This window comes from Loxodonta africana, chromosome 7 (assembly GCF_030014295.1).
Source record: "Loxodonta africana isolate mLoxAfr1 chromosome 7, mLoxAfr1.hap2, whole genome shotgun sequence".
Lineage (NCBI taxonomy): Eukaryota > Metazoa > Chordata > Mammalia > Proboscidea > Elephantidae > Loxodonta > Loxodonta africana.
This window is the reverse complement of record NC_087348.1, coordinates 6,242,640-6,255,957: the sequence shown is the minus strand read 5'-3', so window position 1 is coordinate 6,255,957 and position 13,318 is coordinate 6,242,640. Positions and strand designations below refer to the sequence as shown.

At 53.4% G+C, this 13,318-nt stretch overlaps 1 protein-coding gene across 1 annotated transcript; it reads right to left on the bottom strand.

Moving 5' to 3' along the window:
- Nucleotides 1-9,939: 9,939 nt before the first annotated feature.
- Nucleotides 9,940-13,318, bottom strand: LOC135231779 (mas-related G-protein coupled receptor member D-like). The gene is made up of 2 exons (XM_064288949.1): nt 12,128-13,318; nt 9,940-10,170 (listed from the first exon to the last, which is right to left on the bottom strand). Exons 1-2 carry the CDS (start codon nt 13,085-13,087, stop codon nt 9,940-9,942), a joined length of 1,191 nt encoding a protein of 396 aa, XP_064145019.1. The 5' UTR covers nt 13,088-13,318.

Below are 13,318 nucleotides of genomic sequence, written 5' to 3'. Positions count from 1 at the left end.
CTCTAGGGACTGATCTCTCCTGACAACATGTCTAAAGTATGTAAGATGCAGTCTCGCCGTCCTTGCTTCTAAGGAGCATTCTGGTTGTACTTCTTCCAAGACAGATTTGTTCGTTCTTTTGGCTGTCCATGGTATAGTCAATATTCTTTGCCAACACCACAATTCAAAGGTGTCAATTCTTCTTCTGTCTTCCTTATTCATTGTCTAGCTTTTGGATGCGTATGATGCGATTGAAAATACCATGGCTCGGGTGAGGCACACCTTAGTCTTCAAGGTGACATCTTCGCTTTTCAACACTTTAAAGAGGTCTTTTGCAGTAGATTTGCTCAATGCGATGCATCTTTTGGCTTCTTGACTGATGCTTCCATGGGTGTTGATTGTAGATCCAAGCAAAATGAAATCCTTGACAACTTCAATCTTTTCTCCGTTTGCCATGATGTTGCTTATTGATACACTTGTGAGTATTTTTGTTTTCTTTATGTTAAGGTGTAATCCATCCTGAAGGCTGTGGCCTTTCATCTTCATCAGTAAATGCTTCAAGACCTCTTCGCTTTCAGCAAGCAAGGTTTGTCATCTGCATGCTGCAGGTTGTTAATGAGCCTTTCTCTGATCCTGATGCCACATTCTTCATATAGTCCAGCTTCTTGGATTATTTGTCCAGCGTACAGGTTGAAAAAATATGGTGAAATGATACAACCCTGATGCACACCTTTCATGACTTTATACCACGCAGTGTCCCCTTGTTCTGTTCGAACGACTGCCTCTTGATCTATGTACGGGTTCCTCACAAGTACAATTAAGTGTTCTGGAATTCCCATTCTTTGCAATGTTATCCATAATTTGTTATGATCCACACAGTTGAATGCCTTTGCACAGTCAATGAAACACAGGTAAACATCATAGGTAAAGATCATAGATAGATGATAGATATATGGATGATAGCTAGAAGACAGATAGATAGACGATGGATAGGTAGCTGCCATTGAGTTGGCTGTGACTCATGGCGACCCTGTGAACAACAGAGTGAAACATCACCCGCTCCTGTGTCACCTCACAATCACTAGCATATTCGAGTCCATCATAGCTGCTATTGGGCCAATCCATCTCACCCAGGGTGTCCCTTGCCCTCACTGGCCTCTACTTCATCAAACATGCTGTTGTCCGCCTCCAGTGATTGACCCTTCCCAATGGCGTGTCCAAAGCTAGAGCGATGGACAATGTTCTGTTGTAATCCATGAGGTTTTCATTGGCTGATTTTCAGAAGTCAATTGCCAGGCCTTTTTTTCTGGCCTGCCTTAGGCTGGAAGCTCCACTGAAACCTGTCCACCATGGGCGATCCTGTTGGTATTTGAAATATCGGTGGCTTAGCTTCCAGCATCACAGCAATGTGAAGGCCACCACAGTAGGACACACTGAGAAATGGGTGGTGGCGGGGATTTGAGGATCTGACTGATTCTTTAGAGGACTTTCGTCCCTCCTCTTCATTTTAACACCTCCCACCCCACTTCCTGTGCAACTGAGCTCCCTGGTTCCCGAGCCTTTTGGAGAGTTTGTGGTATAAGTTGAGTCGGCGCTCAGCTTCTTCCAGCTCAGGATTCAATTTTCTGAGATTGCTCGAGTCCTTTACTACTTGCGTGTGCTCTCTAGCAATCCATCCTCGTGGGCAATTTTTTTTTTTAATCCCTTTACTCTCTGTTTAGTGAGCTTGAGTAGATGTGTGTTCAGTCTGCCATCTTGACCAGCAAGTCCCTCTATAATATTTGAGAATTCTTTCTGCAAATACTTTGCAAATACCTAGAGTCCCTGGGTGGTGCAAACGGTTAACCTGCTCAGCTGCTAATCAAAAAGTTGAAGATTCAAGCCTACCCAGGGGAAAGGCTCGGTAAGCTACTTCTAAAACACCAGCCATCGCAAACCCGATGGAGCACAGTTTACTCTGACGCACATGGGGTCGCATGAGTTGCAATCAACAGGAACTGATTTTTGTTGTTGTTGTAAACACCTAGACCAGTCTTTAAAGCCAACCAGGATAATCGCCCTATGATCATATTTTATAATCGTGTTCTATATTATCTTCTATAATCATGTTCCATAATTACATTCTATACGCACATTCTATAATCACACTCTACAACCACGTTCTATAATCACTTATGCTAATGTTTAATGATAAAAGTAGCACGAGAAACTATATATTCAATGTGCTCTAACTTATGTAAGACACACACATACTCATAAAACAGATAGAAAGGTATAACACCGAATTGTAAACACCTCTGGGATTTGGGGTGATTCTTATCTTGTTTGTACTTCTGTTTTTTTTTTTTTTTTCATTTTTAAAAAGTTTCTGTGGTGGTGAGCACCAGCTTTGTAATCAGAACAGAACAAAATAATTCCTGCTGGCTGGTCGGTTTTCTAGTTGGTTGTCTAGTTGATTGAGCCACAGCAGCTCATGTTTATAGCAAGTGCAAAGGCGTGGCCAGATCCCCGTTGGGTCCAGAGTCCCTGCGCCCTTTCTGCATCCTGGACCCCATGTGGCCTAGTTGACTATGGCTCCAGGTGGTGGGTAAGCCTCGGCTTCACGTCGGTGGGAGGAGGTGGCAGTGGGCACAGAGGAGCGGTGATAGGGCCTGTTATGGATTCAACTGTGTCCTACAAAAGATAAGCTCAAGTCCTAACACTGTCCCTGTGAATGTGACCTTGTTTCGGGAAATAGGGTTTTTCTTTTGTTATCAGTTGGGCCAAATGAGGTCATACCTGAGTATGATGGGTCCCCATCTTACCATCTTCTGAGTGGTGTTTTATAAGACAGAGACACACAGGGGGAAGACAGGTACCATGTGTCAATGGAGACAGAAGCATGTATGGCAAGCCTGATGTGTGATGTAGAATGATCTTTCTGGTTACCGCCTTGGGGAGAAGGTGCCCAAGGTGGACAAGGGTCTCCATGAAGACCCACCAGGAGCTGTAATAAGCTTCTGGAGAGGGAACAGGGCCAGATGGAGGGCAGTGCTGGTTCAGTCAGTGCTGACGGGCACATCTACCAAATATTCATGGGTTAACTCATTGGAACTTGGCTGACACACCACCACGAGGGTACAGGCTGGGAAGAGCCCCATGTTTCTGGCTTGAGTAACCGGGTGACTCAATGGCTCAGGAAGTGTTACCCAAATGTTCTTAATAACAATTGTGTTTCCTCTACTTTCATCCACATCTGCTTCCCAGAAGTTCCAGGCTTCCTGCAAATGTCTGCAGATGAAGAATTCTGGATTTTCTAGGGGTGTCGATTAGGTCCCTTGGGAGCTGCCAACAATATGTTCTACTGAGCTCATCGGGGCTCTTGGCTACGGGCAGACACAGTGCAGGCTGGACCACCTCAGTGGAGAGGAGCTTCCCAGGGCCCTTTGTCCCCTTGGAGCAAAGTTAGAAGCTGCCCTGGGGTCGGGAGTTGTCAAGTCAGGGGGACAGGGCCTGAGCTGGCCCTCTCACTGACCCAGGCTCTGGACATGTCTCTTGGGGGAGACTCAGTGTGTTTATTTGCGTGGTGTGCAAGTGGTGTTCCCTCAGGACATCCTGCCTCTAGTTGTCAGGGGTCACCTGACAACACCAGCTCTGCTGACCGAGAGCAGTGGCTCCAGGCCTGTTGTACTCAGCCCCAGGCAGTGGGTGTCCATTGGTCTACCCAGTCATGGTAAGGCCACTCTCCTTGACCCAGGCTTGTCGGGGGTGGGCTGGGGGCCAGGCTGGTCAATGATGCAGGGGTGGAGGGTGGGGGAATGTTGAGGGGGGCTCTGGGAAAGGCCTTCCTTCCCCCTAGAAGGAGCGTCATTTGTGGGGTGCTCTCTATCACCCTGGCCTCCCCTAGCTTCCGGCCTTTGAGTGCAATGCCTCAGGGACACGATGCCCCAAACTGTGCATCCATTGTGTGAGGATGAACACACCTGCAGACCCGAGGCAGCACTTGCAGACAGCACAATGTCCTTGATGGCTCCGTCAGCTGCCGGACCCGCTCCCAGGCCAGCACTTTTTACTTTGAGGTAAAAAAATGAAAAAATCTGTCTTGGAAGAAGTATAGCCAGAATGCTCCTTAGAAGCAAGGATGGTGAGACTTTGTCTCATACACTTTGGACGTGTCATCAGGAGGGACCAGTCCCTGAAGAAAGACATCATGCTTGGCAAAGTAGAGGGTCAGCGAAAAAGAGGAAGACCCTCAACGAGATATATTGACACAGTGGCTGCAACAGTGGGCTCAAGCATAACAACAGTTGTGAGGTTGGTGCAGGACGGGGCGGTGTTTTGTTCTGTTGTGTACGGGGTCGCTATGAGTCAGAACTGACTTGATGGCACCTAACAACGACAACAACACAGCCTTGCAAACTCTTGGAAACCCTATGCAGCAGTTCTCCTCTGTCCTCAGAGGCAGATTACCCAATAAGCAAGGTAAGGATGGGCTTAAAAACAAAAAAAAAATGCTTATTTACTAATCTGTAGTGAAGGACTTCACATTTTTTCACCTCATCAAAGATTCTGCTTCTAGGTATGGCTGGCATCTGTCTTTCTCCCAGCCCCACAGCATTTTCCTACAGAATCAGACCTCTTTTCAAATTTACAGTCCCTGACAGGGCCGGATAACCCAGTCATCAGGGTAAGCATGGCCTCACTTGTGCTAAGTTACTAATCTGTAGTGAACAGTTTCACGTGTCTATAGGCTCGCCATGAGTCAGAATGGACCCAACAGCAATGGGTTGGATGCTGCTTCCCCCAGCCTCTGGAATTGCATTTTATTACAAGAGCCAAGACTTGCACTGATTCCACACAGCAATCCCACGCCTAGGTGTCTACCCAGAAGCCCTGAAAGTAGCAACTCAGACAAGCACACACACCAATGTACACTGCACCGTCATTCCCAAGAGCCAAAAGTGGAAACAACCCAAGTGTCCATCAACAGACAAATGGATAAACACAGTGTGGTCCATCCATACAATGGGATTTTATTCAGCCATGAAGAGAATGAAGTCCTGATACAAGCTACGAGATGGATGAATCTGGAAAACACGCTGCGTGAAATAAGTTAGACACAAAAGGACAGGGTATGAACCCACGTATATGAAATATTCAGAACAGGCAAATTCATAGAAACAGAAAGTAGAATAGGGGTCATCCCACGAGCTAGGGTCGTGGGGAGAACGGGGAATGAAAAACAAAAAAAAAAGAATTTCACTGATTGTTTAATTGAAAGAAATAAAGATAAAAATGACTCATTATCCACGATCCAGCGCAGCTATTTTAATGGTTTGCAGATTGCCTCCAAATGCTTGCATAATTTCACACAGTTGCTGTTGAAATGCTCACACCGTCATGTGTTCTGTCATTTTTCCCTCAGGGTGTCAATTATTTCCCCCGTTTTCTCGTATTTGTCATGACTGTCATTTTTAGTGGCCTCATGGCATGGCTACTCAGGCTTCCCATACTTCACCAACTCATTTTCGTAATATTTGTTGTTCGGGTCAAAGGTTGGCAAACTATAGCCCAAACCTGGCCGGCTGCCTGTTTTCGTATGGCCTGCAGGTGAAGGGTGGAGCAGTGGTTAGGCACTCAGCTGCTAACCTAAAGGTCGGTGGTTTGAACCCACCAGCCGCTTCCTGGGAGACAGATGTGGTAGTCTGCTTCAGCAAAGATTACAGCCTTGGAAATCCTATGGGAAGTTCTACTGCATCCTATAGATAGGGTCGCGATGAGTCAGAATCGGCTCACCAGCAACGCGCTTTTTTTTGGTTTTGGTGTTGAGAATGGGTTTTGTATTTTTAAATAGTTGAAAAGAAAAATCAAGAGAAGTATATGATTTCGTGACATGACAATTACACGAAATTAAAATGTCAGTGTCATGAAAAAAAACCATACCCGTTTGACTCGTAACGACCCTATAGGACAGATTTCAGCACCTGGTGAATTTGAACTGCTGACCTTTTGGTTAGCAGCCGTAGCTCTCAACCACTGCGCCACCAGGGTTAATGCAGTTTTATTGGTACGTGGCTGTGTCTGCTCTGGCCTCTGTATGGTCTATGGCTGCTTTCTGGCTTAACAGCAGAACTGAGAAGCCGGACAGAGACCCACAAAGTTGAACATATTTACTCTCTGTTCCTTTACGGAAAAAGTTTGCCTACCCCGATTAAGATGGTGTACAATGGCTTGTTTTGGTTCTTTATCTCTCCCGCATGTTTTGTTCAGTGCCAGGCGCCGTGCCAGGCTCCGGCATCCCCTGGGGCATGGGGTGAACTGAGCACGCAGGGACTCTGAACTCCTGCGGCTGGTGTGTTCTAGAGGCGGGTGGGGGGAGAGCGACAGTGAAATAAGGTCTCCTCAGGGAGTGGTGGGGGAAGGTTGTGGGAGTCTGGGAAGGTCTCCGAGGAGGTGATGCCTGAGGTGGTCACCTTGGGACAGAACTGGATGCTGAAGGACGTTCTGGTAGAGAGAAGAGTGAGTCAGGAAGGAGAGGTCTCTGGCTGTTGACAAGGTGAGTGTGTGGGGGCCCAGAGTGAGAGGGAAGGGGGCCGTGCTTTCTTCTGGACTGGTGGGAAAATATTCCTGAGCATGAAAGCCCCCTCTTTCTCCCCAGACTAAAGGACAGCTGCGAGAGATGTCATCATTCTTTGTAGATGTCATCTGCCCAGGCTCTGGTCTGCAGGGAGAGCAGGCGGGAGCTGTGCACCTGGATTGGTCACCCTATCCCTTGCGTGTCCCTGGTCGCTGACGCCTTCCATCGGAGGCCCTGGGATCAGGCCCCCTTCTGCAGTTGGGTGCCCGTCCTGGACAGCGGCGGTCCTAGAGGGCACCAGGGCAGTGGGCGGGCCTAGAACCGGCCTGGCCCCCGGTGAGCGCTGAACAGCTCACGACTGGGTCCGCACACCTCTGGAGTCTATTCTGTCCTGGCACTCGGCTGAGCCCTTTACCTGCAGGACCCCACGTCATCTTCACCGCAACCTCGTGGGGTATCTGTCGTGAAGTCACCGGAAGAGGGCTCTAGTACTGGGTCACTTTAGCGGCTCACCATGGCCGGTTCTCAGTGCAGTGGGGTCGTCACCCAGCGCGGCCCTCCCCTGTGCGCCTGGGGCGGGGCAGGGGACTCAGGGGTCGCTGGGATCCGAGGCCCGGGGGCCACGGAGGGAGCGGGGCAGGGATGGGCCCTGCGCCTGAGGGCGTCCTCAGCTTGGGGCGGAGCTCTTGTGGCTGCTTTTGGGCTGGAGGGCCCCTGCTGAAGTCTCCTTCCGCCCCAGCCAGGCCCTGCTGGCTCCTTTCCCTGGACAGACAGACAGGCCGAGCTGCTGAGCGTCAACCCCAAAGTCCTTCTCACTTCATGGCCAGTCCTCTTTTGGGAGGTGGAGGAGGGGCGAGTGGCCGGGCTGGGGCGAGGGTGAGCGGTGGTGGGTGGGGCGGGAGATGGGGTGGGGCTGGAGGAAGGGGTGGGGTGAGGGCGGGGCTGGAGGTGCTGCGAAGTGGTAGGTGGGGCGGGGCTAAAGGTGGGGCTGGAGGAAGGGGCGGGGGAGGGCAGGGCTGGAGGTGCTGGGAGGTGGTGAGTGGGGCGGGAGATGGGGCGGGACTAGAGGAAGGCGCGGGGTAACGGTGGGGCTGGAGGTGATGGGTGGGGTGGGAGATGGGGTGGGGCTAGAGGAAGGGGTGGGGTGAGGGCGGGTCTGGAGGTGCTGGGAGGTGGAGGATGGGGCAGGAGATGGGCGGGGCTAAAGGTGGGGCTGGAGGAAGGGGTGGGGGGAGGGCGGGGCTGGAGGAAGGGGCAGGGGAGGGCGGGGTTGGAAGTGGTGGTGGAGCAGGAGATGGGGCGGGGCTAAAGTTGGGGTGCGGAGGGGCGGGGTGAGGGCGGGGCTGGAGGTGGGCGGGCGGGCTTGGGGGCGGGGCCTGAGCATGCAGTGGGGGTGGGGTGGAATCGAGAGCTCGGGGGGGCCGGGAGGGTGGAGGGCGATGGGAGGTGATGGACGGGGTGCGGTAAGGTTAGGGTGGTAATTGACGGTGGCCCGGGGGCTGGGCTGGGGTGGGAGGTAGTGGATAGGGCGGGAGGTGGTGCGTGAAATGGGGCCGGGCTGGGGTGGGAGTTGAGGGTGGGCAGGGGCGAGGCCGAGGTGAGCGGTGCTTGCACCTGGTCAGGCTTCACCTCTCTTCACGGTTACAGTGTTGTGTTTACGCGCAAGGGGTGCAGGCCGATTCGTTGGAGCGCCAGCTTCCAACAGCCCGGTCCCCCAAAGTGGTCCCCGCGGGAGGCCCGAGCCCCCTTTCGTGGGTCAGGAGAGCCGCATCTGGCCCCCACTCCTGACTGAGGAGTTTCTGGCCTTTCTCGAGAGGCCCCTGTTCTCAGCCCCTAGATCTCTGCTGATGAGGGAGGAGCGGGGTAGAGGAGGGGGCTGCCTCTGGGATTTGGGCCGCTCCAGCCTCTCTGTGCGAGCCCCTCTTCTGGGCTCCCGGCTCCTCCCACACAGGGAGCTGGCCTGGACCACAGCGACCCGGAGGAGGGGCGGCGGGGCGGCCTGGCTGGAGCAGAGGCTGAGGGCAGCACCGGCCCGGGTCACGGCTCAGGTCACCGCCCAGGTCACTGTCCTGGTTCTCTCTGGCGGGAGCGAACCCAGACTGCCCCAGTTGGAAGTGGAATTCTCGAGAAAAGTGTGGTGTTTGGCTATAACTCGAGAAATGAGGTGTAGTTTGCCAGAGCAGGCCTAGGTGAGGCCTTATTCAGGCAAGAGTTCTTCCTCTGAGAGCCTGCATGTCCCCTGGGAGTTTGACATCTTTTAACTGAACCTTGGGGACCCAGGGACGTTGTGGAGGGGCCAGATGTCTCAGGCAGGGCTGGGCTGATGAGGAACGGGCAGCTCTGGCCTGGTGCTGACCCCTGGGTGTGCACCCAGACAGTACCCCACCACAGGCCTGCAGGGCTGGAAGAGCCCGCATGTCACCTCAGGTGACACTTCTCAGCGCCCAGCGATGGATGGAGGCAGGGACCGTCCCATCTCTTCTTCACACCCCTCTGCACAGCAGAAGGTAGGCTGATTGTCCCCACTTTACAGATGAGAAGACAGAGGCCCCCACCAACGGCACCCAGAGAGGCGATGGTGGAGCCTGGACCCAAACCCAGAGTTGGGCCCCTTCCCTCAATTGCTGTAGCCTCTCAGGTGAGGGCCTGGCCTTCCCACCTGGTAACCTGCAATCCGAGAGAGCTGACGCACACCCAGGTAGCTCTCACCTGACTTGGGGGACTCACGACACACAGGCTCGTTCACTGCAGCGGTGGATTTATTTCTCAGTTTTGCAGCTCAACTCAGTTCTGGGTCATTTTACGAGTGATCCATCTAACACTTGAGGACACAGACATGTTGAAAGTTAAAGGAAGGAGAAGATACCCCATGCAAGCATCAACCAAGAGAAAGCTGGTGGAGTTATGTTTATCTCAGACAAAAGAGACTGTAAGGAAAATAACGTGAACCAGAATTAAGAAGGTAACTTCATAATTTATCACTAAAGGTCCAATTTCCCAGAAAGCTAGAACAATTCTAAATACGTATGCTCCTAATAACATAGCCTTGAAACACGTAAAGCAAATTGCAGCTCATGTACAGCTCGCTTTTCATTCTGGAAGCCGGATCTTGTTGATGGATCGCAGTCTTTGCCATCAGTCTTGGACAGGGTCAAAGAGAGTCAGGCCTTCCTCTGGGGAAGAAAAAAAACACGGACATGAGAAACAGATGGAGACCAGTGGCAGGTACCAGGTGAGGAAGGTGAGAGTCTATATATGTAGATACACACACCCACACCCACAGATGCACACCAACCAGCAGCTCATTCACACCCTTGCTCACTCACGTGCAGGTTCAAGGGGGCCCACATGGAATTGAGCCTTGATGTATTCAGGTGAGAGATGCCTGGGTTTCCACCCCCACTCTACTCCCGTGGCTGCTGTCCCTTCTCCTGCCTGGACTCCCAGGCCTGCTTGCAGAGTGGGTAAGGGCTCCAGAGATGTTCCCAAGCAGCACCCTCCCCCACAGGCTCTGCGTCCCTCTCTGCCCTTCCCTCCACCACTGCATCGGACAGTGGCCCCTCCATGCTGGGGTCCATGTCAGTCTGCTGGTGGGCTATTTCCACCCCCAAGTGCAGGTGGGGGTATTTCCCTTTCTGCAGGCCCCAAGGCTCTGGCGAGGTGGGTCCAGGCCAGGGCTGGGGCAGGAAACCTTGTGTGTTCCCTAGGCAACCTGGGAAACTGGACATTACACCTCCTATGTGCAGGTTACAGATGTCCCCAAGAGACCCAGATTCCTGGGACAACTGGTCCTTGTCCCATGGTGACCATCTGCTTGACCAAGGGTATACATGTGTGCGTGCACATGCGTGTGTGTGCATGTACGTGTTACATTCTTTCATACAAGAGGGTCAGGAAAGGCCTCCTACAGAGGCAGCATTTAGCAGTGACTGGAAGGCAGTGGGGAGAGCTCTGTATATGATGGGGGAAGAGCATTCTGGGTAGAGGGAACAGCATGTGCAAAGGCCCTGAGGCAGGCACATGGTGAAGTGGAGTGAGTGTCGGGGAGTGGCAGGAAAGGATGGCAGGGGGTGGGGAGACTGATAACGTGAGGCTGAAGGCACGACCAGTCCTGCCCAAGGTCCGTGCAGGAGGACGTGGGAAAACTCCCCTGAGAGGAAGAAATGAAGTCACAGTGTGTGTGAAATGTGGTGCTATAAACCGCCAGGCCCAATACAAGGAGAGTTATTCTTACTTGATCAATCACTCATTAAATACCCACTGTATGCGTGGTCTGTGAGCACTCATTAATCACCCACAGCCTTGGAAGCCCTGTGGGCTTGCTATGAGTTAGAATTGACTTGAAGGCAGTGGGCTTGGTTTTTGGTTTGCTATGCATGGTGCCTGCAGGGTACCTGGTGTCCATGGGTTTAGGCTATGGCTAAGCAGAAACCACCCCGTGTCTCCTGGAGGCACTGACCAAGTAGGGCGACAGCAACTTGGAGGACCTTGTGCCCTCAGCTGTCCTGCTCCTGGTGTGCAGGCCTCTGGGTGAGCAGGGCTGGCACAGAAACCTGTAGTCCTGATGGGTCCACGTGGTCCCCGAAAGCCCCCTCCCATTTTTCCTGGCCAGGTCTCCTCACCTATTGCCACGCCCACTGCAGGCTGTTGCTAAGGGACCGAAGCTTCCTGGCCTCCTTCCCCCTACGCTCCCCTCTCAGGCCATCTGTGTAGCTCAGATGGCTGACTGCACTCTGCCAGCTTTCGACTCAGGCGCGTCGCTGGCATTCAGCTGGCGCAGGTACAGGAAAGCTGCAGTTGCTATTACCTGATGCTGAGTGAGCCCCATGCACAACAGAACGAAACACTGTCCTTTCCTGCACCATCCCCACCATCAGTTGTGCACCAGGTCGGACCTTTGCCATCCACAGGCTTTTCATTGGCTGGCTTTTGGAAGGAGATCACCAGGCCTTTCTCCCTAGTTTGTCTTAGTCTGGAAGCTCTGCTGAAACCTGTCCAGCACCCTAGCAACACCCAAGCCTCCACTGACAGACGGGTGGTGGCTGCCCATGAGGTGCACTGGGGGGGAATCGAACCTGGGTCTCCCGCATGGGAGGGGCGAATTCTACCACTGAACCAGCACCGCCTCGGACAGTACGTTGTTGAAGCTGCTAACGCAATGAACCCTCTCTGTACCTGTTGCTAACTGGCCATTGCCCTGAGCCCCTTAGAGCCCCCCCATTGCCCTGGTTGCCCCAGCCTCTCCCCTGGGCCCCTGGACCTCTCTCTCAGTGATCTAGCACCCCAGGGGCTCCTCCCTTCCCCCTTCCCTCTCCCTCCCAGGATATGGAGCATCTGTTCTGAGTACTCAGGGACCATGCTTATGGGTTGTTAATGTTTTCTTTTTTTTTTTTTAACATAAGTGTGTCTTCCTCACTGTGATAGTTCTAGTCCCCGCCCCACCTCAGTGCCTGGCCACATTAGTTGTTTGCCAGTTGATTGACTACTGGGCCCCATGGTTAGGAAGGGCAGGTGGCCAGGCAGGGTCATACATGGCTTGCCTTGGACTTGGGCCTCGGCTGAAGGTAGCTCAGGGCAGGCTCTGAGCCCCACCTTGTCGGTGCCCATGGAGGACGTCTCTCTTCCCTCCTGCCTGGGGTCCTCCTGCAGCACCCTACTGAGCACAGCCCCCAGGGGCTCCTGCAGGCTGTGACACCCCTGACTGCCCACCAGGAAGTAGACGAAGGGGTTGGCACTGCTGTTCACAGACAAGGTGAGGTGTCCAAAGGTACTGAGCAGAGTCTGCGTCCGCTGTGGCAGGGACACCCAGTAGAGGATGAAGCTGGCGATGCTGAGGGGCAGGGTGCAGACCAGAAACACCAGGATCAAGGCCAGGATGCCCACGAGCAGTCTCCAGGGCTGCCGGCGCCACTGTTGGGGGTTTCTGTAGACGTGGACGAGGAAGACACTGGACAGGACCATCCCAGGCGTGAAGCTCATCAGCGTGAGGATATGGAAGATGGTGTCCACCCTGGCACCCTCCTTCGAGTCGGCATTCCAAGGCTCGTTGTAGAAGTACAAGATCAGCGTGGTCAGCAGGAAGGACAGCACCCAGAGCAGGGTGCTAACCAGGGCTGACAGGTGTCGGGGCCGGTGACACCTGTACCAGATGGGGAAGAGGATAGAGAAGCAGTGCTGGGTGGTAAGGGCCACCAGCAGGCTCAGGCTCGCTGTGTACGCCAAGTACTTGGCACTCCTGGTGGCCAGGAGGACCAAGGGGCTCACGAAGGACTTCCAGGCACTAGCACGCAGGACCGTCAGTACCGCCATGCACAGCAAGAAGAGCAGGTCGGCCACTGCCCGGTTGAGGACATAGACACCGACCGGGCCCCTCTGCAGGCAGAAGCTCAAAAGCCAGATGACCACGCCGTTGCCCACCATACCCCACAGGCAGGTGAACGTGGTTAGGGCGCTGACCACTTCCCGGGCCGTGTGTGTAGGGTCCTCCATGGAGCTGGTTGCACTGGGGCCACTACTCTTGTTGCTACTGCCATTGAATGGGGTGTCTGCCATCCCTAAGGGAAGAGGGAGAAAGATGTCAAGTCCTCAGTGGACCACGTCACAGATCTTAGGCTCCCCCCATGTGGCCCACATCCCAGGGCCTCTTTCTAGGAGACTGGACCCAGAGCTGCACCCTTGCTTCAGCCTCCACCCTGCTGCCCACTCCGAAGTCCAGCACAGCCCTGGTTCCCACATGAGTCACTATGCGAGGATAGGAGGGCTTTCAAACACAGCCCTGTACAG